The sequence below is a fragment of the Odontesthes bonariensis genome, chromosome 17, assembly GCF_027942865.1.
Source record: "Odontesthes bonariensis isolate fOdoBon6 chromosome 17, fOdoBon6.hap1, whole genome shotgun sequence".
Lineage (NCBI taxonomy): Eukaryota > Metazoa > Chordata > Actinopteri > Atheriniformes > Atherinopsidae > Odontesthes > Odontesthes bonariensis.
This window is the reverse complement of record NC_134522.1, coordinates 20,057,060-20,084,710: the sequence shown is the minus strand read 5'-3', so window position 1 is coordinate 20,084,710 and position 27,651 is coordinate 20,057,060. Positions and strand designations below refer to the sequence as shown.

The 27,651-nt window shown below is 40.8% G+C and overlaps 1 protein-coding gene across 2 annotated transcripts; it reads right to left on the bottom strand.

The window, feature by feature from the left end:
- Window positions 1-263: 263 nt before the first annotated feature.
- Window positions 264-21,650, bottom strand: crlf1a (cytokine receptor-like factor 1a). 2 transcript variants are annotated; one of them, XM_075447796.1, is made up of 9 exons: window positions 21,273-21,650; window positions 16,078-16,356; window positions 14,340-14,469; window positions 13,348-13,517; window positions 5,177-5,337; window positions 4,026-4,100; window positions 3,837-3,930; window positions 1,283-1,471; window positions 264-1,134 (listed from the first exon to the last, which is right to left on the bottom strand). In XM_075447796.1, the coding sequence occupies exons 1-9, from the start codon at window positions 21,343-21,345 to the stop codon at window positions 1,118-1,120; spliced, it is 1,188 nt and encodes a 395-aa protein (XP_075303911.1). In that variant the 5' UTR covers window positions 21,346-21,650; the 3' UTR covers window positions 264-1,117. The 2 variants fall into 2 exon arrangements, with proteins under 2 accessions (XP_075303911.1, XP_075303910.1); XM_075447795.1 differs by having other exon boundaries at window positions 1,287-1,471.
- Window positions 21,651-27,651: the final 6,001 nt, after the last annotated feature.

Here is a 27,651-nt window from a genome sequence, read left to right as displayed (position 1 = left end):
GACTCTACATAAAGACAGAGAATATTGAATCCAGCAAATCACCATTTTTTTTCTTCTCTTCTTAAACAAGTAACTCTTTTTGTCCAAAACCTAATAACTTGTGGTTTCAATCCTCCACTTTGGTGAAAAGTGAGCGAGGACGAGAAGCACGAGACCAAAATGAGAAGCAGAGTTGGTGCTGTTCGGTGTGTCTGCTTTTCCACTGTCGTGCACACACAACTAACTTCCAAACCCTGTGTTTCTGGCAGCATTTTTTATGGAGCACGATTAAGAGATTGATAACAACTTCAGTCATTGTACAGTCTTTACTAACTAAACATAATTTAACAATTATAAAAATTAACTTTATACTTTAAATATGTTGTTACATTTCAGTACAAAAATAAAGGCAACAAAACGTTTCCAGACACAAACACCATCCTTTCATCAGTCGCATACTGTCACTCAGAAACACATGAATGCTGGGTGAACCAGTTTGGCACATTATCCATCTATATAACAAAGCATTAATTAGAAATACTGTATCATATTTTGCTACTTTTTTTCTAATTACATTAAGACCTTGGTGAAAGCATCGACCGGAGGATCCATGGGTGCTGAGCAGCCACTAGATGGTGCTTTGGATCCAGAGGAGAACCCACAACATGACACTCAAGAGCTTTAGACGCTTCAGCAACTCTTCTGGCAAGATTGCCTTTGTTTAGATCGTCTCTGTGTAAATTCAGATCAAATAACATGTCAAATGTCTTTACTAGTGTCCAAAATATTCATGCTACAATGCAGTTTGAACGCAGAGTTGTCCAGGTGGCCTCTTTTCTTTCAAGACTGTGATACCAGGATGTCCGTGATGAGTTTAATCATTTCAGTCTTTCGCACCTGTGCGCTCAACTGCTCACACTGACTGGAAAAGTTGCAAAAAGGAAGCATATCCCACGTTTTTTCTTCAAATGTCCTCCCGCAGCCACAGCTGGCATCGGCACACAATTGGTGAAAATTGTCTTTATAATTCTGATATACCAATGGAGTCTCTTTTGCTCATCTTTCATTCACACATATAAACAAAAACACAAGCTGCATACACTCAGTTCATTGCTTTCCTGTCAGCATGTGCTAGGATTTATCCCCTTGGAGAACCTAAATTGAAGACAAAATCTGTTACATATCCGTTTTCGTAAAAAATCATTTTCACTTTGCTTGTATATGTATGGGCAGGACACGTGTGCATGCCAGCCATGTGTGCGTGTGCGTGTGTGTGCTTCTTCTCTGCATTAGCGATGCTTACCTACCTGGTTGCGAGTTTTGTGGGATTTCTGCATCAGCACCCTCCATTGGTCGTACAACTTCATGGACATGCTGCTGCAGCCGTAGGCGTGTTTCCGCACCCAGCCGAAGAACTGCTTCAGCTCCCTGCGCAGGGTGGAGTTTGAGTCTCCGCTGGACTTTGAGTCACAGGAGCCCGACATGAGTCGCTCTGCAGGAAGGTAAACCAAGCAGGGAATGAGAGGAGGAGAATGAGTCTGACAGGCTTTGATTATCAAAGACAGAGAAAAGAATGTATTCTAGTAGCATTTGACTTCATTTTTACGAAACATCAGTTAGTTGAATTGGGTTTTCATTCAATGATTGGTCAAATTTGAACCCTTTTTTATGTCAGTTCATTCTAGAAGAGGATTTCACCAATGATATTTCACATTAAACATGCAGATATGGCCTGACTAGTTAAAGTTGGCATACGTGGTTTCAGTGTTTTTCAGCTTGTGTCTTCGCAACGCAGTCAAAATATGCAATGAGGTGAAAAACTGTTGACATGACATGCCCTCATTGGAACTTAAAAGTGGTGGGCTATGACTCAAAAGTTGTTTCTTGTCAGTTCATGAAACAAAAAACTAAATTCCAAGTTACTAATGTGGAGGGCTGGTCCTGTTCAGCTAAGGTATAAACATAATTTTGGTTATCTGTTTAGTTTATTTTGGAAAAAAAAACAAAACAGAAACTTGATGACTGATGACTGAATGCTAATGATGTTAACTCTCCCTCTGGGTGTCAATGAATCATTGCAGAGGATGCCAAAAGAAGATGATGAAATCAAAAGCTTTTAAATCCATTCTCCCTTGTGCATCCTGATAAATTTAGCTTCCTGTGTGTGATTCACACCTGGGCTCTGATGCTGGTTGCCTCACCTGCATCTTGTCAGTGATTTTTCTCCTCTGTTGACATACAGTCCTTAGTTTCCTTTGTTCTTTGAAAGTTCCTCATTATTACTACTCCATTAATGTGGATGGATCATTGTGACCGTCTGATCTGTACAAGCTATGTCTGAGTTTTACCTTTTGTTTGGGTTTATATTTTTGGAATTTTTTCATTTCCTGCCTTCTGTTACTGTACATTTCCTCGACAACTTTTTGCTATGTTTCAGCCAGTCTCTGGTGTCCCCAGTTTGGGTCCTCATCCAGTGCTCATAATGTAACATTGTGTCATTGCTAAGCCTATACATCAACTGATGGCCTACAATTAAGAATCAGTAGCCTCTTTTACACATTCGTTGTGCCTCAAAAGGTGGGGGGAAAAAAGGATGCTTTCATTAACCTGCTGTTCCACCTCATAATGCCATAAGAAGCTCAGCCCATGTGTCAGCATGCAAGAGGCGGGCCTGTTTTGCCTCCGTTACTACCTCCCTTGATGGCTCAGAGGCGGATCAGTGGCTTATCAATTTCAGCCGCCCGTTCTGCCTCTACTTTCCCATATGAAATAATGCACATTAAAAGTGCATCAGTGCCGGCTTGTGAAAGAGGCCACTGTGAAGTGAAAAATACTGTAGAAGCACAATGGATACACAATTAAAATTAGCTGCAATAAAACAAATCTAATTATGCTTTGACATACAATAAGATGCAGTGTAACCATTTGTAGTTTCATATATCAATATTGCACATTTTGACCCCTTCTATTTCACATTGTGATGTTAAAAAGAAATACAAGTTCTGTCTGGGAAGAAACCATTGTTTAAACATGTTTTGCATCTAATGATTAGACTAATGACTTAGAGGGAGCAAAGTGAGATAATCAAGCTATAAACCACTACCACCTGAGAAATCTATTTCAGTAAAGCACTCCATGAATGTGACTGTACCACCAAAGAGTTACAGGAAAAAAAAGATAACAGACAGACCAGAGTGACAGAGAAAACATATGAGAAAAGAAAGCAAGACGGAAGTCAATTCTCCAAGTAACTGAGAACTGTTTTTCTCTTTGCCCTGATCAGTACTTTCTGAGCTTTCCCTTGTAGAAACCCTGGCAGTTAAAATGTATGTTTTGCTTTCATAACTGTGGTCTCTTTTGTGGTCAGTTTATGATAACATTTCATGCAGCAGTCCATGCATGTCTGCGTAGGGAAAGGACCTTAAGATATCCAGAGTGGCAACTGCACAAGTGCTCTTTTTTGACAAGAAATGACTTCTACTGCAACCTACTCCAACTAAATATAGTAAAATGCCTGGTTTGATTTTGTAAAGTTTGGCATGCCAATTATTAGAATTTGTTACGCTAATATATTTTTATTTGACTAGATCGATCCATCTGTCGTGAATAAAACTGCCAAAACAACAAAAACAGGCAGGGAGACTGGTATCACCGTCTCCTGCTATTTGTGAGGCAGCCACAGAAGAACTGCTGGATGCGCGGTACACCATGATACAAACCTAATTTTTGAGCAAGAAATTGCCTCTTAAGGGACTAAAGTGCTTCCAAAAAACTGAACGGAGGGAAAAAAAGCTCTCTCAGTGGATCTCTGACAGTGAGTGGGTGCCCGTATATGACTGTATGTGAGTGTTGCTCACCACTGTGGGGTGTGGAAGCAGCTGTGGGGTGGCTCCACTCGCTCCAGATCCCAGCTTTGCGAGAGCCGTAGATGCCCACGGGGTTGCAGCGAACCTGCAGAAAAAAAAAAACAATGTTAATTACCAGCGACTAACTCTTTTTATACACTTGAATGCAAGTACATACACACAGTCACTGAGTCAATCTACCTGGACAAAGTACACTGTTCCAGGTCTCAGTCCAGCCAGTCTGCAAGACGTCTGATTCCCAACATCATCCATCACCTACAAAGCAAAGAAAAGACGCAAACACTGAAGAGCTGAGCACTGGAGGTCTGACCACAGTATTAAATACCAATGGGCACAAACTCAAACACAGGGCAGATTCAAGATGCAAAGAACAAAACCGCAAACCATGTACAGACCTAAACATGCATGAACGCCACATTGTTTAGTGGCTCCTGATCAGCATGTTTATGAAACTATTTTAATGCAACTGTGCCTGCTGGGTAAAATCTGTTCTCTATTATTTATTACAGAGCTGGATATCCTGGGACACCCACAAGGGAGCGCGCGCAGGTACTCATACAGACAGAGCAACAATGAAGACAGGCAATTTCTGCAAAATAAGAGTGAAAGAAATTCACACATGCTGCAGTTAATAATCGTGTCTAATAATTACCACTTTCTCCCTGGCATCCAGTCTGTAAACACTTGTGAAGAAGGACTTCACAAGAAGGAAAACAGAGTGTGGAAATTACAGGCATCAGAGGGCTAATGATGTGATGTAAGGGAAGCCAAATAGGCAGAAGTTACAGCTGAGCGTCTTTACAGCCATATTGAAGACATTAACAGCTGAGATGTATCCCTCCATTCCTCAGCATGACCTCATGATTAGGGCCAGTTGAGAGGCGCTCTGTTTCCACCATCAACTCTTAAAGCCACTTGGATTTCAGCCTCCTCTCTCCTCCTTCGAATGGCATCATCCCTCCGCCGCGCCTCTCCACGCCCCTTCTTTTCTTTTTCCACTTTGCGAGTAAAGACTTGCTTATATTTCAGCAGAGCAGTTCCCTCTTAATCACGGGAGAGGCTTCCCTCCTACCCAGAGGAAAGCAATTCCTCTGAAGCACCATCTGAATGACTGACAGCTTCACACTACGTTTTTCATTCATAAAAGGCTCGTACAGAGTGAATTTGGTCCAAACCTGACCAGATTCGTGATAGAAAAGTTTTGACAGGCGGGCTTAATCAGACAAGTTAAGGATGGGAAACAGCTGGTTCAGTGCCGCAGTTATGTTTATGTTTGCATGTAAGAGACAAAGAGAGCGGATTCATGTCCTTTACAATTTAGCATTCTTTACCTTCCAGTCTTGGCTGTCCTCCAGCCTGTAGCGGATCTGATACTTGGCCTGAAACAGGAAGTCTTTGAGGACGGGGGGCAGGGCCTCCCAGCGAACACTAAGCTGGTCCTCCAACTGGCCAACACGACTGACCATCACACCTGACGGAGGGTCTGTGGTGACTGTAGGAAGAGGGGACGGAGCAGATAATTAAGTGAGAACATTCCTTCTAGACCTGAAACGATAAAAATAGTGCTCAAAATAAACTGGTTGAAGTTTCTGAAATATAAACAAATGCGTTCTTTTTTTCACTCTTACACAATGAGAAATAAAAGAATACTTAATAAATCTTGTACTTTTAGTTGAGAAACATGGCTTCTAAAAGCCAGTTTAGGTTCTGAGACATACTGTGGACATCTTTCTATCACTCTATACAGAAAACAGCAGATGATCCTTCAACATTCGCTCAGAGGTTTCACCGCATAAATCACCTGGCATCCTTGATTGCAAGCTTCCAATTTTGTGAATGATCAGATTTGATTTTTAGCTTTTCATATTGGCAGCATAGACTGCATATCAATGTTACTTTTTTTTTTGCCTGTTTTGTTTCTTTTGAGATCTTTTTTTCCACTTTCATGGAAATGAATACAGATATAGACAAATTAATCTAATTTCAGATATTTGATTTAAGTGGTGTATTTTAACCATGAATTACCAGCATATGAAATGCTAGATATTAAATCCCATTACCGTCTTTAGACCAAGATGATAACATTTATTGCAACCAGAGAGCAAGGGAAAAAGTGAAAAACCTTTATGATATGAACACGGTGATTTAAACTTTTGTTTTTCTTTATGATTTTATTCAAAGCATCTATTCAGTTCAAATATTTACAAGTGACTGGAAGAACCATCTCTCACTGTTTATCATGGGCTAACTTCCACCAAGCAGATCTAAAAAGTGGACCCACGGTCTTCTGGAAATGCTCTCCAGTTCGGATGTAGCGGTTGCTCTCTCGGAGTCAAACTGCTGTCACACCAAAAACCCATTTGTCCAAAAGGATTTTCTCTTGACCATAAATGTGTACTTCGAAGCCTGACAAGATGGATTGAATCCAGCTGACTCATAATATAACTTAAATGTGTCTTCATGTAATGTTCTCGAGCTTCATTTGTCCACTGTCTGGTGCAGCAGACACTAGCTTGATAGATGACTAGCTTGATAAAGCGCTGGGCAACAAAATCAGGGCAATGACCTGTAAATAGTTGTCGATTAAATCTAATGATAAACAGTTTACAATTTCCGCCAAGAATAACTACAAAAACTCTTGGCTTTTAATATGGACTTCTCCACATACTAATTCATTAATGTTTGTGAGGTCAAAAACCCTCTCAACTCCAATTTAAAGGTGCAGCAGTGATGTCTATGTTTAACACGGCACACTGAAGGATTGTTCAGCACTGGGGGAGGTTTGCGGTCTCTTGGTGCCTTCTACTTTCTGAAGGGTTGACTTGTGTAAGATGGTGGAGGTTTTTTCATCTGACAACAATTATCTCTTTGACAAACAAACACGCAGTGACAGACCATTACTTCAACTTTACTCTCCTTTTGTTTTGAGCGGCGGAGATGATTTCAATATCAACTAAAGTTCCCTTTTAGAATGTCATCTTTTACAAGTAAACAAACTCTGGGAGCCCAGGGGAAGGATGAAGATGGGAAAGATGCAGCGGAGGGGAAAAAAAACGGGGGCTCACACGAGAGTTTAAGAGGTTTTGTCTCTGGTCGCCAGGAGTCTAAAAGAATCAACCTAATGGTGGCATGCGCTTTCATGTGTTTTGGGGAAAAAAAAGTTTATATTATCTTCTTTTTTTTTGTTTTTGAAAGTGCAGACTAAAGTTAGAGCCTTTATCACGCTGGATCCAACTTCAGCAAACCAAATTTGAAATCAGCAACAAGGAAAAAGTGATTCAAATTTAGCCCAAAACCACAATGTTTTCATATAGTAAGCTTAGAGACAATGCAGATATGTAGCAAACTGTTGCCGCTCCACACTAATGTGTTCATGTGAGAGTTGTTTACGTGTGGTGATGTGGTTTCCAGAGCAAAAAGATTTCAAAAGAAAAAGAAAATTTCTATCGTAAAACATCTGGGATTACTTCAATTTCTGACTTTGTAATATAAAGAGTATTCAAGTTTCTGTTTTTGTAAGTGAATGTTTTTCACTGAAATATACCACATTAATCTCAGAGGATATCAGTGTTTGTTTAGATTGTTTCTTGTTTTCTTGCAAAGTTAAGTTGGGATATTAGGCCCCTTTTGTCCTGGCTCTGTAATTACTTTTATTTATAGCCTCCAGTGGGCTAATACCCTCTCTTACCGCTTCACTAATCATTTTTCACTTTAAGGACAGAGTATGGCCCAATGACAATACCCCTCTCTTGACCCTATTTATCAAATTTTACAGGGATACGGTGCCCCTTTCCTTTTGGTGGTCAATGAGTAGTGGTCATCTGGTCCTTCAACTGGGACATTAGCGGTAAATTCGGATGGCTGGATGACCACAACACCTTGATCACCAAAAAACAAAAAGACCCCATTATCTCTTTGAAATGGAGTGACTGAGCCAAGAGGAGTAATTGGGATTGAGCCTGAGTAAATTCTTTAGGTAAATGTTTGCAACCACACAATTGGCACCTCTTCCCCTCTCCTCCACTGCTCATCATCAGCGAGAGTGAGGAGAAGCAAGAGGAGTCTGTCCATGGAATACAAAACAAGGGTGTAACCTTCATGTAATGAATGTAACACGAAACTACGCGAATCACTGAGTACCAACATAAATGTGAAAAACAAGACAGCATTAGGTCACGCATAGATGATATGAGTGAGATTCGAGTGATATTCAAATTACGATAAAAGGGATTTTTTTTTCTCATTATCAATTGTCAAAGCTGTGGTTAAATCATCAGTGTGTCACAAAACACCATCATTGTTTACATATTTTAAGTAGTAGGTTGACGTTAATCCTTGTGAAAGTATTTCTAAAAACACTGCGATTCATTCATTTTCAGCCTCGTCCTTATATGGAGGAATGTTTTCTTTTGATTAAGTCAGTCAACACTCACCTAACAATCACTCGCGAATAAAAAAAGCAACTCAACTGAGGACAGATAACAGACAACTTGGCAAGGAGCCAGTTTTAAATTGTCCCTTCAGGCACTTTGCTACTCTCAGCTTGTTTGCTCCCATTTCTTAAACTGCAACTACGAAAAAAACAAAAATGCCACAGATAGACAGTTTGATAGAAATAAAATGAGGAAATTGGACAAGTGTAGCAGAAAAGAAAGTCTGTCTGCAGCAGATCAACAGAATCTGAAAGAGATGTCCTCAAAAAAAACTAACAGAAAAAGACCTGAGACACAGGACCTGAGAGATGTCTCCCGGCTTTCAGTTGATCCATCTACTGTTGGCCGAAACCTCGTCAGAAACGGTCTCCATGGAAGGAGTGTCAAGAAGCCATTCTTAAGGAAGGCAAACAGGGAAAAAAGGCTGAGGTATGAGAAATGAGACAAGAAGTGGACTGAAAATCAGTGGCAACAGGTCTTATGGAGGGATGATTGGAAGCAGTGTGGGATCATGTTGTTGTAGAACGGAACAAAAGGCAGCCAGCATCCAAAGAAGAGCTTTGTCATGTCCTTTGAGAAGCCTGGAGAATTGTTCCTAAAAAAAAAAAAACGCTTAAAGAAATGACAAGAAAGCTTGTCTAAGAGGACTCAGGCTGTGTTGAAAAATAAAGGTGATGATAGCTCTACAAACTCTCTATTTAATTTACACTGTATTTCCATTTATGTTTGCACACTTCAGCAAATCAATGCACACGTTTCCTGTTTTCTTGGTGAAATAGCAACTTTTCCATCGTAATGTATATTAAAAAAAAATTAGGAATGCATCTTATTGCTAAAAATCTTGTTTGTAAATACTTCACAGCACAGGAGGAAGATGGAGCCCTGTGCTCTTACAGCAGACTAAGTATGGGAAGTTTTGTAGTTGCATTGTTGATCGTGGGATAATTCAGTGAATTAATCCAATGATTTTGCACTAGCAGGTGAAATGAAGTCTACACAAAGACATGGATTCCATGTATCAAATATTTATGTGAATATTCATATGTGAAATGTCGTATGTATGTCACATCTTATGCATATGTGATGCAAACAAGGCAATGTCATTGAAGCGGCTGTATAAATTAATGTGAAATTTAAAAACGCTCTTTTGTGTGCAAGTCCTCATGTTTATGTGCCTTTCCTTTGCAGTACCAGAGGAAGATTGAGTCATCTGATCCTCCAATAACGGTAACACAAGTATGGATGTATGAAGTTTTGCAAGAGGTTTATAAAGTTTCTACTTAACTCAATCAAATCTCCTGTTCTGGAAGATCATAAGATAGAATTGTGCATATTTTCGATTACAAAATACGAGTGTTTGTAGCCTGAAGAGGGCATAATATGAAACCTTGTGGGCTGAAGGTGGACAGTGAACATGGGTAAGGCAGCATCTGTGTTCCAAAGACAACCTGCAGACAGTCACAGAATGTGCTGCCCCGCTGCATTCAATATGAATGCCCCCAGTCTTGTGTTTTCTAGCAGGCATGCACAGACAGTGAGCAGAGGAAGAGCAAAAAATGTGCACATGCCATGTATTTATAAAAGTCAATGAGACGTGACATATTACAGGTGAATCATTCTTAATATATGTCGTGTCACTCCTCGACACGTCATCGTGTCAGAGTCAGACAGCAGTGCAAGTTTCCTCTAGTCCCCCCTGGTTCTTGCATCTCCCCTGGACTGAGGAATGCAGAAAAAATGTTGTTTTTTTTTCAACCTCGCCTTCATCGCTGATTGGACATGACTGTAGATGTGAGTGACGCACGGCAGCTCAACACAGGTGTGGTTACTTTATGGGTTGCTTCTGTTGTGGAAAAAGCTTGAGAGAAAGGGGAAGACTAGGTCAGCTAGACTGAGGCAAAACCACACACACTAACATGTAAATTCAGAAAACGCCTACACTCTTGTTCTGCCCCTCTGTTTCTATACGAGGCCCTGCCCTGCCCTTGGGGTGTGTGTAAACAGGTGTGTGCTTGCATACATTAGCAAGAAGAAAGGTATTACAGTTTGTTTGATGGATGCTTGTTTCCTCGCCAGTGGCATGTCCACCTCTGAAATCTAATATTCTTTCAGGACTTTTTCCCAGCACCATTTGGAGCATGCTAAGAGTAAACCAGGTGAAGAATTCCAAGCTAATCAGGTTGTATTATTTCAAGTCCAACTCTTAAAGCCTCAAAGCCCAAACTCCACAGGCCTCGGGGTCCGTAGCCGCCTTGGAGACAGGATTAGGTTTGAGGATCAGCCTGGAACATTCCTACAGTTTGTGTGTACGTGTCTGCGTGTCCAGTGAGCATGGATAAAGTGAAAATTAGTCTGTCAAAAGAGACAGCGGCTTTCAGTTCAGTTTAAAGTTACTCATATGGCATCATTTCACAACAAAGGTAATCTGAGTGCACTTTACATAGAAATAAACCCAAAAGGCAAAAACAAACCCATGCATGTCCAGGTGTGGCCATGCTCCCATACACGAGTGTGCACACATGTATCTGTCAGAGTGAGAAGATTGCTTAAACTGCTAGGCAACGCAGCACGTAACAAAGCTTTAAAAGGGAATACAACTAAGATTCTATCAATGTCATCTGCATGTGATATGTGATATGCAAAGCTTTGAGCCATTTGGAATATGGTAACTAACTTGGGTGCCACAAGATAAATAGGAAGGGTCACGACATGACAGCAAGGAATCAAACTCTTAGCTTACAGTCTTCCCTATTATTAAGCCTGGAAGAACCTATAAAGTGTCACATACTGTTTTTACTGGCCACATTTTTATTTACACCTACTCAACTGTTGTACTCCATGCATGTTGCACAACTCTATGCCTGTACGAGGGTCATTTTGGGGCAGTCACGGGTACCTTTCCCTGCCATTGTCCACCAAAGCATTGTCCTTTAACAAATACCACATCTGGGCATGCTGACATAGTCTAGAGGACTTTGTGAAGCTCAAACCAAAGGTCAAACTGTGTAAAAAGTTTTAGTGTTACTGTGAATATGGTGTTTTTGATAATACCAGAGAAGCTGAAGTGAATATTTTAGAGATTGGTCATCTGGGATTTTCACACACAACCCAATAAAATGGTCTGAAGAAAGAAAAGCATACAGAAATCCAAAAATAACTTTTAAAAGGAAAAGACTAGAGAGGAATAGCTCGACTCATTTCCAAAGGAATAGCTTGATAATCAGTTGCAGTTTATTAAAAGATAACGGAAACTTAAGTAACCACTTGTTCAACCGGTGCAGAGGAGCACCTCTAAAAGCTCAATGAGTCACACCCGAAACCAGAGGAGCTACAGCAGCAGAGGATCTGCACTCCTGTCAGCGAAGAGCAGAACACTGAGGCTACACTGAGGCAAAAGTCTCACCAACACTGTACGATAGAGGACTGGCATTTCAAACGGTGTCAACAACATGAAAAGCATAGATCCGACCCGCCTTTTATCGTGCGACAGAGATAAGAAAACAAAAAACAAAAATTCACTTTCCAAAGGAACTTCTAGAAAAATTGCTCAAAGTTCATCATTAAATTCTCTAACGCTCACATTTATGGTGAGAGGTAAATTTAAAGATTACTACTACTTACTCTCGTATTTGTCAAAATAATAAAAGCCCAAAGCCCTGAAACAACTATCTTATTCAAGAAAAAACACTACAAACAGACAAACACTTAGCGTGGCTGTGAGCAAACTGCTGCTGGCAAAGAAAAAACTGGCACATAAAAGTGTCAAACCGCAAACTGTTGCTGTTACACCATTGTTTTTGTATGAATTTAGCAAACGAGATACAACATGTTAATTGATTAATACGAATTAGGCTGCTGGGGGGCATATTTTCTTACTCCGTCAAACTGTTTAGGCCTACTTACAATCTTAATCTTACTACAGTATAAAGCTAGTTCCATTGACAAAACGAACAGTGGAATCATTACTGTCAATGCACTGAGATTTATTGGATAAAAGCCCAACTCGAGCAGCCATTCATTTCCAAAAAAATAAATATATTACACATTCCAAGGTTGCAACCAAAGAACCTTTTCCTGGCTTTAAAATGACTTGAGTATGACTCCGGAAAAAATGTTAATCTGGCCATGCCGAGCTAGTAGTGGCTACACCTTCCATGTCCTGACTGCTTGCAGCTAGCGCCAGCTCACTCAGCCTCAATGAGTAGTCGCTAGATCCTGCCTAACTTCCCCCACTAGCTTGCATTAGCTTCTCGTTTCATCGTTTCCTAACAACGCATGTAAAATAGCTGTAGCTACAGCCCCATCCTGTAAGTGGTCGGGATTGGTTCCTCCAATTTACATAGCAGAGCTGTCTGACGCTACCCCTCTGAAACTATAGGTGGTTCTCCAGTGATTCAAAGCGGAAATCCTATAGCATTAATGGCTGGATTTACTTATCATATGTCATATAACACATAGAGGTAATAATCCTAAGGGTCAAGGTTTCTAACATATGTTTAAGATGTCCCTTAATAAAAAAAAGATCGAAATTTGAATGAAGATTTGGCATAGCATACGCTCACTTTTAGCATTATATAGCCTACCTAAACCAAGTGGCAGTCATGGCTCAGGCAAGTTTATTTCCACAAAGTTTCAATAAAATATAGCACAGTCAGTGAAGAATGGGCACTAACATACCATTAAAAGTTTCGAACTACACAGGAAAATAAATGTATGTGTCTAAATTGGCCTACACGCAAATTCTTCTTTTCAAAAACATGGAATAAGCACATTTACATGACAGTAATGTTTGTAAGGAAGAAACCCATCGATTAAAAATAAAAGAGCGCTTGTGAGAATTTGAATAAGGAAAAAGAAAAAAACAAGGGGAAAGTAACCATAAAAATCTCCAGGGGTTGAACTTTTGCAACTTGTGATGAGGGGTTGCAGGTGGACATTGTCTTCTTTCGAAGGCTCACAAGCCTTAAAGTGGGCTATCCACTGTCCAAGATTAAGGCTCGAGGCTACATTGTCACAAAGATCTAAGCTCTAAGAACAACAAGAGGGTCAAAGTCTCTTCTCACACTCACCCACGTCTAGGATGTCAAGGGTGATGACATCGGAGGTAGCCCGGCCCAGCTGGTTGGTGGCCTCCACCCGGATCTCGTATGGCGTGAAGAAGTGAAGGTCCTGGGTGATGCTGCAGGAGTACGGCTGAGTATGAGTGTAATCCTCGCACTCTTTTTCTGTACCGTGCCATCTGGGAGGAGAGCAAAAATTACTAAAACAACTCTAGAAATCATTTTATATACTTGAAAAGCGGTTATAAAGTCCAACTTATTGGTTAATATGTTATAGATTAAGAATTTTTCAGGCATTAGTGTTTTTATTAAGCCCATGCCTGAATACATTATTAAATCTTCCCATTGGCAAGCTGGAATACAACATGTCAAGTTGTTTTCATTTTGACGCTTTTAAATAGCTGATTTCATAATCTAAAAATAAGAACAGAGCTTAAGTTCTATCTGGAACTCGTTTTTTTTTTCAGTGCATTGTTCCCACATCTCCCTGTTATTCTATTTTTTTGTGAAATTTGTCTTACTCAATACTAGTTCTTTTTTCGCCCACCGGCTATCAGCAATCTTATCTTTGTTGAGAAAACCTTCTGCGAAAATAAAAGGCACTTTTGCCTTATTTCCATTTTAGCTTGTGTTTGTTTCTGGGCCGTTAGAGAATTGTATCTCCTGACATATATTGAGACATGCTGTGGGCTCACCTAGGTGGATGTGTTATCCACTTGAAAACTGGCAGTTTAGTCGTGGTTTAACTCACTTCTTTTACAGGCACAGTCACTGTGTGTTTTCAAAGTAATTAATCCAGCAATCCAGAAATTCTGTCCATTGACAAGTTCCTAAACCATCTAATCTGACAGTCATGTGTGTTGGAACAGCAAGTTGGCATGGAACAGCATCATTTCCAAAGCCAAAAAGCATATCATCAACTAAATATAGTCTGTGTTTAACAGATTATTTGTTTAAAAAAGATATCATGAAAAAGCTAAAGACCGATGTGAAGCGTATACCTGAGTTTGTACTTGAGCTTGTACTGTGTGCTGATATTAGTCTCTCCTTTTCCTCCCGGAGCCCAGCTGCAAGTCAGGTCTTTGGTGTTCCTGGACCAGCAGGTTAGATTGACCGGCTTCTCAGGAGGCACTGGGACGGTGGGGAGAAAGTGACCGGGAAAAAACAGAGAGTGAGGAAAACGGAGGTGAGAAGATGAGGAGGAGAAAGAGGGAGTAGAGGAGGCAGCAAAGATGGAAAATGGAGGTCAGTGAGGGTACAAAATTACATCTAGTCATTACTTCAGCTCCATCCTAGAGTGTAATTCACCCACTGGTGCTGTTCCTCAGAAATTGCTTAATTGGTCTGTGTGCGTGTGAGTGTGTCCGTTTGTGTGCACGCTGTCTGATTTGGTCAAACTTGGGATTCCCGTCAACATTCTTGGTCTCTAAGAACACAGGGTCCTCAACACCAATGTCACACAGAGATTAAGATCCTGACTGCCTCTCTATGTCTCTGTGAGCGAGTCTGTGAAAATGCACGCTCACACTCCTTTAAGATTACATTTTTGTGTCTCGTCGAACGTCATTTTTCATCTCATCATATCTCTTAGACATGTATTTGTCTCGTAGATGTCTTGTGTGGGATAAGCGTGAAAAGAAGCAAGTGAATAAAAAAAGCAGCAAAAAAATGTGTGTTATGTATTTTTCATCTGTCTGAAAACAATATTAATTACAGACCTTAAGAACACCTTTTTTATCCTCATTTTCAAAATATTAAAAGAAAAAAACAAGTTTGAAGGTACTTATCTTATAATTTGGGTGACCAAATCAATAATAATTTGTATCACAACGGACAGACATGCTGACAGAAATTTACAGTTATATTGTGGGTTTAGTAAAGTGTAAAGTTTAGAGTGTCCTTTTTTTTTTTTTTTTAAATGTCATATTTGCTTTTTACCAACAAAAAGAATGATATCATTCTCATCTCAGCCAGATGGGCTAAACTTATTTTAAGCTTATAGTCTTGCTTTGTGCAACTAAATAAACATCTCTTTAATCAGGATACACAACAAAGTGGACTAATGGCAAATTGTGAAGCTATACTTAACTATGCCTTGACCTGAACTATCTCCTCCGGTTGCATGACAATCTAAAATAAAGACAACACTGAGTATTGGAAGGATCTCATTCTCAATGCTGAGATAAGCTAAGTTAGCTACTTCTCAGAAGCGACAACGGAAGCATTTTTTCTAAAATCTCCAACTATTCCTATTTAAACTACATAAGGCATCACATCAACACGTTTAATGAATGGCTGAAATACCCAGATGTAAATGCATTTCCTCATAAATGTAGAACTACAAATGTGTTTGTGTAAAATGTCAGGCCCCTAGCATGTGAGTGATAGTGCGAGTAATGGACCACACAGGTGGTTAAAGAGTCTCACAGTGACACACTTATTGAGGCCTCTCACTGGCTCTGAAAGCAGCTAAATACTAAACATGAAATACAGCTACAACTGTGCAGGGACACTTAAAAATCTGCCCACTACTTCCTCGTTGTTCCCCTTTATTCCCATTTCCTTTTCATTCCGATTATAGTAGCTCTTCGGTTGAAATGTGCCGTTCGGCCCTTAATGTAAGAAGCATTTACTGTACTTCAAAATCTTCTCACTGTGAAACATAGAGGCAGATACAGATGCATGAGAAAAATAGACATTAAATAGTTTTAAGGTTAGATATTTTAGACGTTAACTTACTCCCAACATAAAGACAGGAGCCAGCCAATATGTGTCCCTTGTGGTTGTGACAGACGAGGTTGTCACCAGATGTTTGCCTCGAGGCATTAAGTCCAGCCAGTGTTACACTGAGGTTGGTCGGGCTTAGTACTCTGTAGAGGGAGCTTGGCACTTGTTGACCGTTCAGCGTCCAGAACAGCGAACTGGCATGGATGCCAAGGTCGGGGTGGACCCAGCAGCTTGCGGTCAGGTTGGACCCCATGCGAAGCACAGGGTCCTGGGGGTAGATAATTGCTACATCTGGAGAATGGAAGACAGTTGATGACATCAGTATATTCTCTGAGGGCAACCGGTCTAAAGTTTGAGCTAATCACCAAAAACAATCCAGCCTGCTATCAAGGAGCACTCCAGATGAAATAATGTTTGGCAGAGGACGAAATAACAAACATCCCATTATCTGCTGGAACTTCCAATAACAGTTTCAGAACAACAAAACTCTGAGCTGCTAGCCACTAACCTTCTTTAGGTACCATTTAGATTTAGTCATCCAACTCCAGATAGTAACTATGATTTTTGTCTGTTTACCTAACTCGAGCTGGATCTTTTATTTTTCTTTCAAATCTGTTTCTGCAGATTCCAGACATCTGTATCCTTGGCTCAAGTCTCACTTCAGTGTTTCTTGACTTTAGTGGAGCTAAGTAAGGAGGACAGTCTTAATCTTGTTGATAAGATACATGCTGTTTCTGGCCGTAACGTTGATGTAAGAATGTCCAATTCGGGTGTCTTTTCATCGGTTTATGATACTCCTCAAAGGCGTTTCAGAAATTAATTTCCAGTCTTTGTTCCTGGGCAATTTGACAGCTTCTAACTAAGTTAAGAGGCCTGTCGTGTTTTTGATTTTTTTTTTTTTTTATGGATTCTACTTAGCCTTCCTTGTTTGTAAGGAAGTCAGTGTCCAACTGGGTCCTAATCCTCAAATTCATCAGAAACTTTAACAGTCACCCAAGCTCCCACAGTATTCCATGTGCACCATAAATGTTTAAAGTGTTTCCATTACCGTGGATGAACGTATGGACAATACTGGGTGAGCTTTTATCCACAGTAACCATCGATCTCGCTAGCAAAGACCCTCAAAAAGTTCCACAAAAGTCCACAAGTGGTCTCATGCATGGTCCAATCCGCCGCTGTGTTGGATGTAATGGAGCCTCTGCCGGGAAGTCTTGGTTGGTTTGTCATGCATTACATTGTCTCATTGCAGACTTTAGGCTTTCCCACAGTATGCAGACCTCCTCCAAAATTTAACTCAGGGCCTTTTACACTGTGAGAGTCACTCATAAAGTTTAGACATCACCTGATCACAATGAGTCTGGCCATATATCTGTTATACTCTCTACGCTGAACGCTGAAGGGCTCGGCTGCCACTAGCCACCATTAACTTCTAATCCACACCACTCAAGCCTTTGCCTGTCTGCTCTGTGTTGATGAAAGGCTCGAGACCAAAAGAAAAGAAGCATCCTTGTTGTCCACCGGAGCCTGACTTATGTCAGTATTTGGACCTTCTGTTTCACAAAACTTTGAACCACAAGGCGCCGTCCTCCTTTCTGCTCCCACAATAACATCTCTCTGTAGTCTAAACACTAACAGTCAGACACACTAATTTCACAAGAAAACATCATTTCACTAAAGCCACATTACAACACCAGCAGTTTCAGTTCAGGTAAGCTTGTTTCTCACATAAAAGATGGCCATTTATTTCGTCTTTGATTTCACCAACTTGCTAACTGGAATGCTCCTTTCAGAGGCTTTGTCAAAAGCAAATACATTTTTTGATTAATCTGAATGTTTTTACAGTGACTTTCAAGATAAAGCCAAGATATGTTGTTATTACTCAAGAACATACGGTACACAGTGAACATGTAAAAGTAAGATGCTGTGGAATCTCAGATGGTAGAGCAGCCCTAACAGTTAAAATGACTTAATGTTACATTCTGCTTTTTTTTTTCTCAAGACTCCTGGACATTACAAACCAGAAGAGAAGGTTGAAACGAAAAATGAACGCTCAGCACACGGCTGAGTTGGTTACAGCTCTGCAAGACCATTTAATTAGACTCCCGTCCTTGAGAACTCAGCTGTATTAATACATGCTTACATTTCACTGGTTTTGACAAAAAAAAGATACATCGTCTGATTTTGAGAGGCTCGATTTTGCACGATTTTGGTAAAAAACTAACATTTTTAGATTAAATGTGGTTTCTGTGGGACCAAGACAAGAATTTCTTTTTTTTTTTGTGGTGTCATGTAAATAGGTTTATTGAGTGAAAAGGAAAAAATAAATAAATAGGTACACATGTGCTAAACTGGTCCCAAACTCAAGTCTCATGATTCTAAAAGCAGTTACTTGCTTTCTGTGACCGGAATCCAACCTCAGTACGATGACTTTCTTGTTTGTTCATAAGGGTTCTGACTAAATTTCTGCATTGGATGCCCTGGGAGGACCACAGGTTGATTATTTGTGATGAATCTTGTAAAAACCTTTTTTAAGGCATGCCATATCTTTTTATGCGCATTGCTTTGTGTGACTGCATGAGCCTTTTTTCTGTCTAACAATCCTTTTCAGTTTAATTGTCTTTTTAGTTTTTTTTAAGTCTTGGGAAAATCAAGAAAAGTAGCAGCTTGAATGCAAAAAAGAAGAGTGGCTTTTGATCTCACAGGTGAACAGTGAAGGACTAAAAAGAAGAGGATCTAGGAGAAAAGAGAGAAGATGGGAGGAAGAGAGTTTCTAAAAGCTGCGTGCGGGATTAAAAAAAAAAAAAGAAAAGAAAAAGTGTCCACCTTGAAAACATGCAAGTTAAACCAATTCTATGTGGAACTGACGAAACAGCTAGTGAGTGAGAGCGTCAACACTTTGTCAGACCACTACAAATCTGCGCCCCGGGCCACATCTATTCAGCTGCCAGCCACCTTACGCTGACAGACACTGTGTGGTCTTTTATGGAGCCGCCGCCTTTGAAGACATTAATGCAGCTGTGACTCCCTTCCAGTGTTAATACGATAACCTCCTCTCGGGCCTCGACACAACACTTCCACACATTCATGCGCACACACGAACACAAACAAACCAATGCACAGAGGCTGTTTGTCTTTGTCACTGGATACATTGGACTAAAGGCTGCTGTGATTAGCCAACAATATGCTGCTCCAGCTGAATAACAATCAGTGTTTATGTATTCCAGGCGCTGAGGACGGGGCCGTGCCCCGGAGCGGGGTGTGAAGCCCTCTAACACCCCTTCTTTCACAGTTCAAACACTGCAGTGGGACACAATTACTGCTGTTTATTGTCTCTGCTCGACTCTCTCACTAGAGGAAATGGCTTGTAAAATATTATTTGTTTGGAGAGGCTGAGGCTGCTTGGAGCACAGCACTCATCAGGGCAGGGGATGAGTTTAACCCCCGGAAAAGCGGAAGATGGAGTTCAAGCTGAAAAGTGGGAAAATGTTTTAACTTTTGTTTCGTGGCTGCAGACTGCAGAGGAGGTCTGCAGTGGACGATTACCTAGTCTGTGGTGGCGTCCCCCCTTTTCACTAAAGAAACATTTTATCCATCAGTCATCCATGCAAGAGGTGAACGAAAGCCTACATTTCCTCTGTCTGTTTCCGAACACGTATACATGTGGAGCTTTTCGAGGGGCCAGCGCAGATGAGCCGGGTGGAAGAAGTCATGCAACATTTAACGACAATGAGCCATGCAACGCAGTCTGCAAAGAGGTTGAGGAAACAGCAAAAGTTTTTTTTTCTTTTTCTTTCACAGATTCTCAGCATGGGTGCATAACTGATGCGATTATCTGGGACCAGAAGAGGTAATCGTTCTTAACGTCTAGTCAGATACGGGCAAGCACAGGCAGGACCAATGGGAAGTGTGGTTGGCAAAAAGTTCATTTCAGCCTAAAAGTATACTTTAGTGGGCTTTTATTTGATGGATTCTGGAATCAGAATTATGGCATTAAATGCTCAGATCCAACACATTTCTCTCATTACCTGTTAGGAGAACGCAACGCAAACTCCAAAAGGTTATGAGCTGCAATAAAAACTAACCATATGTTTGGAGGAAAATTCCACATCTAAACTTTTGCTTCAGTGGCATGTGTAAACCGCAGCACACAGTGTGCAGGGGAAGCACTGTCCATTATAACAGTGAATAAAACAGTAATGACCAGTTAGGCTCTGCAGTTAGCAGAAGGGAAGCTTATGATCATGGCCTGTTTTCCTGTCTTTAAGCCCCTAAAACGATACTTTCTTTTATTAGCACCTTTCAAATAGGATGAGTAACAGCAGATCCTCTCCGAGAAGCTGCTGCTCGCAAGTGAGCTCACCATAAAAACTAATCCAGCCACTTAGTGGGTGAAACGGACATAACTCTGATTTATTTACGTTATTGTGCATTAAGCTGGCGGTTAACATTCTCCAAAACCCGAGCAAATGATGTCACTGTTTTGATGCGGTTCGTAAAGCCCCCATGCACTCCATGTGTTAAACGAATCATGGCCTGACTTGTTGAAATCCGGCCTCCTGGGAGAGGAGCTCTCTCAGTAGGGAAACGACCACTACAACTGCAGCAGGAGCACATCAATAATAGGAGCTGTCATGGAGACAAAGTGCCATTTGTCCTTTTTCTTAAATCAACCAGTGGATCCAGTGAGCAAGTGAGCCCTTGTGACATAAGGAAACTACAGACAGAATCTGTGGAATCACTGTCTTCTTGCATTGGAAACACGTTTTTCATTTCTTGCATGCTCACAGATAGGGTTTACATTATTTTATGTCAACTTTCATCCAACTGAAACACCATATCAGCGGTACTTTGGATTTTTTAACTCACATTGTATCACTATATAGTTTCTAATATATCCTCATCAGGGCTTGTAATGTTTCTGCTATACATATACTGCAGTACATAGCGTTTGTTTACCCATTTCACTTAAATATAGCCAATATTCGGATGTATATTGACCAAAAGGATGTTTAAAACAGTTCAATAATGCTCTTCTGCAACAAGTCCACCTTTAAAATCAAACATACCAGAGCAGGACAGTGTCACAAGGTGCTGTTTACACTCAGATCCGCTGCTGACACTAAAGACAGCCCATAACCAAACACCCCAACCACCTCCCCAGCAAGACCGTGACTTTGCGCATCGGTGGACATCTGTGTGCAACTTACGTGTGGACAAGGTCAGCACGCCGGGAGTGTGCAGCGTGAGGAAAATCACGCAGAAATCCAAGACGACTTTCATTTTCCAGAGGTTGCTGAAATCTCTGAGCTGATCCCGAGTCCTCGTGTTGTTGTGGTGTCGCCGTCTTTTCGATCCCAGGCACAAAATTACGCACAGAAGGGAGAGAGAGAGAGAGAGAGAGAGAGAGAAAAACAGCACGGGCTGAAGGTGCGAATTGTTATTAACGAGATAAGTTTCAGGAGGGAGGGAGCGCAGCAGAAGACGTGTGAGCCGGTGGGGAAAGAAGTTACAAAGCAGCCCGTCCTCACTGACGCCTGAAAGAGTGGGATTACCGCGTCTCGTTTGCAGTCTTTTCCCTTCTTAATGCTTCCTGCAGCTAAATCATACACAAGTTCATACTTTTTAAGCCCCTCCTCTCTATCTCTCTTCCCACACAGTCGCCAGTCATTTCCCCCTCTTCCCGTCCTTTTCCCTGCTCCTCTCCCCCCCCCCCAGTCTCCCCCCACCCCCCCTTTCATTGATGGGTAGGAGACAGAGCCGTTCACTTTCACTGAATCACCCTGTCTCTGGGTTTTTTTCCGTGCCTCAGGTCTCTGCTTTACAAATTGCCATCGTAGGAAGCTCTTGAGTCACTGAGCGCCAAAGGAAAGTTGCTAAATCTGAACTCTGTGTTTCCTTCTTTTATTAATAAATTCTGAAATGACTTGTCAACATGAGACACTTTTTCAAACTTTAGGCCTTATTCTTATACATTCCTGCTCAGATGTTAAGACTTTGAGTTATAGTGATGTGATAAATAATGATGTGATAAACAACGATGCAGATACAGTTTCAGTCGTCTGAAACCGGCCTGCTCTTTAACAAGGCATTGTGCTCATCTTCAGCTGTTAACAGCAGTTACATAGTCTATGTTCAAAGTGGAAATTGGCCATATAAGGAATTAAACTCGATATTGACGTGTCATAGCAGTGTGATTTATTCTGTGAGAGGAACACGGAGAATCTGTTACTCTATCTTTGCGTAGGTGCTTCAGCATAAACAGAGGTGTCGAGATGTTGTTTGAAAATTCTGATTACTGTTGCTTAAGAGACTGACTAAGCATGAGTCCAAAATGTGTAGCACTTAAAACACCCACAAACTGCCTCAAGGTTACAGCTGATTTATGTTCTTTTTATCTATATGTTATGATCTTTCAGTCTAGTTGACCTTTGTTGGACATGTAAACACAAGGACCGACAGCCTCGTGCTCACACAGTGTTCATCGTGGATAGATTGTACAATAACTGAACTTAGAATAAAAGAATAAAATGCCTTTTCGACATGTCACAGTGGAGAATAGGAACATCTACCTGACTGATTTTAAATTCCTAAAGAAAAAATGAAAGAGCGCCAACGAGGAAACACAACGTGTGACATAACGTTTACTTTTGCTGATGTCATTGTATTTTTCTTTCCCTGTTTTTCAAATATGTGGCGTTTCCTGTTTTGATTACAGCCAAAGATTAGAGCCATTTGTATACTCAACAAAGTGCTGACAGTGAACCCAACAAAATGCATCATTCATTAAATGCATTTATTTTATAAGCATTAACAGAACAACCTAAGAACTTTTCAGCTGTCCAGATTCCAAGCATCAAAAGAGATTACAGTCATTTAAGATGGTTGCTTTATAAATTTCCTTCTTAAAGGACAGACTTCAAGTTCTGATTGATTTGAAAGTGTTTAAAAAAATCATCATATTTTGTTTAAGTAATATGATCACATGTAAAACCACCATGTTTCTCTCAGATAAAATTCTTGAGAACCTAACGACAGTGAGGGCAACCATTATTTCCGCAGCGGAAGCTCATTTTCCATTGAAGAAAAGGTTAGTTGTCAGCTCAGTGGAAACCGGTCAGGGCCTCGGTAGGAGTCCGCTGACGGTGGCTCTAACAGACGAGCAGGGAGCGTGGAGACACAGCAGGGAGAGGAAACACAATCACGTCAGGTCAATGTGGGATTGAGAAATCCACATTTGGGCCCCAGAGTGTGTCTGGAGAACAGAAACTCTCTTCATGTTTGTCATCTAAATGGGCACTGTGACTAATATTTGACTAATGTATGGGCGTAGACGTACAGAAATCCCTCCTGGTTGTCCTTCTCCGGTTGAGGCAGCAGTGAGTCAGCAGGAGTCCAGGCAAAGTGTCAGCCTAACAGCCGTGATGACCTTTGGGACCCGGCCTACAATGTCCTTCATTGTAAAGAGGACTCTTGTTTAACCGGCAGTTCCCGCTCATGCCCTGCGGGTACAGTTCAGGAAATGTGAAAAGAATTTCATGAAAACCGTCATGGCTCTGTTGTCACTTTCCGGTCACTTCATTCATTCTTTCGCCCCTTGACAGTGTCATAGTAAGAATAGCAGATTTATGATGAGCATTCATCACCATCTTGGCCCCTGTGAGGGAAAAGGCTGTGTCACTGTCTCAGATAGCATGATTTGCGTTGCCATTGTCCACCTCGCATTTACACAAACAGCCAAAAGCTCTTATGGGTCTATCTCCGATTTGTTTGCAAAAACTTAAATAGACCAAACTTATCCTCATGCTTGCAAAAACTTGAACACACACACACACACACACTTACAGAGGAATTGATATCTAAATTCTCTTTCCACAGGATTCACATTAAAACACAGCCTTTTGTGCCACAAAATAAATTAAATGCTCTTTTTTTTTTTTTTACAGCGCTCTGAATGGATTAAACATTAAAATGTGCGTTTATTTTGCAGTTGACTTTGGTCTGTGTTCCCTTCTTGTTTTTGGTAACAGAGTAAACGCCTAAATAAAACACCCTTTATAAAAGGTTTACATTTTGCAAAAACGTGCCCTTTATTGCGCCAGTGTAGCGCCCCATAAAAACTGCATGCATTCCACACATCCTGTGGCGTAAAAAAAGCAATGTTTTAACATGAATCCTGTGACAAAATATGGTAATACTGGTTTTCCATAGAGGCCATCGGGCTCGACAGCTCGGCTCAGTTGTCAGGCGAAGGCACAAAAACAAACCTCATTGTTTTTAATCAAATCATTTAGATATATTCAGTGTTTTCGGAAGCTACAATTTTAGAAAGAAAAAAAAAAATAGTGGCTTCAGTTCAAAATGAAAAGTTACATTACCTTACAAAGAGAACAATAAATCAAAGCCGAGGTGTCTCGGGTCTTCTAGTAGCCTAATCTTTTATTTGTCAAAGTGTATTTACCTTTGATAGATTGGTTGCATGTCACAGCTAGGTGGAAGTCATAACTTACAATGTAAGAAGGATCCACACACTGTGATGGGGCTGTGCAATTAAAATACGACGCATGTTGCTCCCAATAAGCGTTTAGAAAATTGGAACTTTTCTAATGACATGACACCTGATTACATGTGATAACATGAGTAATAACAACTTCTTTTCTTCTTCTTCTTCTTCTTCTTCTTCTTCTTCTTCTTCTTCTTCTTCTTCTTCTTCTTCTTCTTCTTCTTCTTCTTCCTCTTTTAGAAGCTGTAGAGAATAAGCATGTCAAACGAATGGAGAATGTCCCATTGGGTGTCATCATCACTTGACAAAACAATGTCTGAATGATGGTGAAGTATTTTCCTGTGAGGTTCACAGACGGGGTCCAAATAGTGGGGAAAAGAAAACGCTCCACAGGACTACATTCGACAACTTCCATGAGCTGTTGCTTTTCTCATACTTTCCCTGGATTATGTAGTTGTTACATAATTCCTTTTCAAACTATTTGCTGAGCAGCTAATTCAGGTGTACGCCATGTGTAAAAATTCTTACATTTGTGCATGTAATGTTCCAGTGCTGCGTGTGAAGATGGAGACATTTAAAAGTTTTTCTTTGGTTCTGTTAATACTTTAAAATACTTTAAAATTCAGAAAAAAAAAAACAATCTAATCAGTTGAAATGATAATGAATGTAAAATGACTCCAGTCTGAGGTAAAAGCAAAAATATCATTACGCGTATTATAAAAAGTTAAAGCCCATAGCCGATAGATGAATGAACAAGCAGATGAAAACTCTGCGTAACAAGCCAGCAAATGATCCAAGACCTGGATGCAGAAAACAAACAAATAGCACGAGTGGACAGATGGCGATTGGACGGAATAGTTTCAGGTTAGGTTAGAAACGAGAGCAGAGCCAGCAGCCGCTGACATGGAGACGTTAGAGCAGGGAGCGCAGGGGCAGAAAGAGGGGGAACAAAGAGAGACAGACAGACGGACAGAACGAGGGAGAATGAGAGAGTAATCAAGGAGAATCAGGACGTTTCCTCTGTAATACCCACAGGCCTCGGCTGAGCCCCAGCTCTACAATCCTCGCTGATTGGAGGGAAGGGTTTGTTTGAAGAGGAGGTCAAGACCATCAGTACCTTGTTAAGGAAAAGTTATGTCCAGAGGAATGAAGAGGGCCAACTCCTTCCTGAGGAATTCATAGGGGGATAGTGAATTGTGTGTGTGAGAGAGAGATTGTGTGAGGAAAACAGAAATGAAAGCACTGATGTTTGAGAAACAGTTATCTGTGAGTGTGTGAGAGTCTGTTGGGTTGTGTGTGCTTACAGTCGCTAAAACGAAGCAGCAGAGAGAGGGACGAATCAGAGTGGGGCTTGAGAAGGGCCCATCGGCCCCCTCCCCACATAGTTTCTAAAGCCAGGATAGCAGCACTGGCATTCGCTGCAATAATGCATGACAGATGTACATCAACCGTGCTCTCGCTTTGTCTCCGGGCCTGCGTTTTTTTGCCCTCTCTTTCCTTCTTTTTCTGCCTCCTCCCATCTGGACCCAATGTGTTGCTGGTGATGGGCATCAAAGCATAAACCATTATTAAACTGAGAAAAAGGGGGATTATGATCTTGTCTCTGATGTTCTCCACTTCTAAAGATTGAGTGCTTATTCTAAAGGCGGTAAATCTTCATCAGGTCTGGCAGCTTTTCCCCATCTTGATCATGCACAGTGTCGAGCAAATCCACCTTTACTTACAGAAGATAAATGAGCTTAATGATTCACATGAGAATAGTTTCACAATGAAACGGAGCTGCTTTGAGCGGGGATCTTCGCTTTTTGCTAACTGTGTTGTAATGTCCATAAATCTTCCTTTACATTAGACACGTGGAGACTATGTTTTGATATTTTCATGCACACAGAATTGCCATGAAAAGTAAATCAGTCTCAATGGATTTAACAGTGCATGGCAATGTAAGTACACTCAAGAGAGGTAGAGACAGGCCAGCATATGTCACACCGACACGTGGTTTGTTTCATAATCGGACTGTGAGAGAACACTGAATAGTCCATAATCAATTAGTGATTGAATAGACCCTTTAACCCGTTGTTTTGTATGTGTGACGAAAGTATTCCAGCATCTCAGATTCAATGTTGTTGACGTCGCCCAATTGTTTTCTACGCCTCTCTTTAAATTGAACTGATATCCAACACTTCTTCTATCGCTGCAGTGGTGAATGCATTTGTGATAACCAAAGATTAGACTCAAACCCTTTTGGTGTAGTTTTTATCAGAACAATGCAGGGTATGTCAAATCTCCACTGGCAAAATAGCGCCTGTGCCTTCTCCAGTCTCCATCGGAAATGCAGTAATGTACAAAACTTAAGTGACAAAAATGAAGTTATCTTAGTGGATAGATTTGATATTTTGAATCATTTGGAACCTTATGAATGCACAGCATTCAAATTCATAAACTCCAGGAAAAGATGCAATTTATTTGACTTACCACACCTTTAAGTGCATGCTGTGTGCTCCAAAATGGCTCATCAGAGGTGAATAACCTTCCGTAAAATCTTTATGGACAACACACGTATCTCACTGTAAATGAGAGTGGTGTCTCTGCTTCATAACTTGAGCTAAGATGACTGTGTAAAACACATATGCTCATTGTGGTGTCATTGAAGGGCATCTGCAGCTCAGACAGCCGTTTCAAAAGGAGAAAAGGAAATAAGGAAACTCATTTCTTGTCACTTCCACTTAAAAAGCTCATAAGAAGTTGAAAACTTCATGTTTAACTTCAGAGATAGATACGATGCAGCCCATCCTGGACTCTTATCGCGGTGTAGTTGCTGTTTTTTGTGTGCTTGGTGTTGCTAGGTGGGGTGTGCTGAGCGTGGGTATTAATGCCGCCATATGAACAACCATCCATTTTAATAAATGTGACCTTATTTAAGAAAATACTGCTTTGCCAAAGCACATCCAATGGAATCTGCCAGTCAAACCAGTCATTTTTTTAAAAAGTTTGAGATAAACTGTCTGCTAAGTAAGTTCTGAGCAACCACGCTCAGGGACGTCAGTGTGTGTTGAACATCTGTATGCTCAATTGTAATGCTTTTACAC

Coding starts and splice junctions, on each gene's coding strand:
- crlf1a (XM_075447795.1), bottom strand. CDS start 21,345: ATGAAAGTCGTCTTGGATTTCTGCGTGATTTTCCTCACGCTGCACACT. Junction 4,101..5,176: donor AGGACAGCCAAGACTGGAAG/GTAAAGAATGCT, acceptor TTTGCTTTGTAG/GTGATGGATGATGTTGGGAA. Junction 1,135..1,286: donor CCCACAAAACTCGCAACCAG/GTAGGTAAGCAT, acceptor TCTTCAATTTAG/GTTCTCCAAGGGGATAAATC.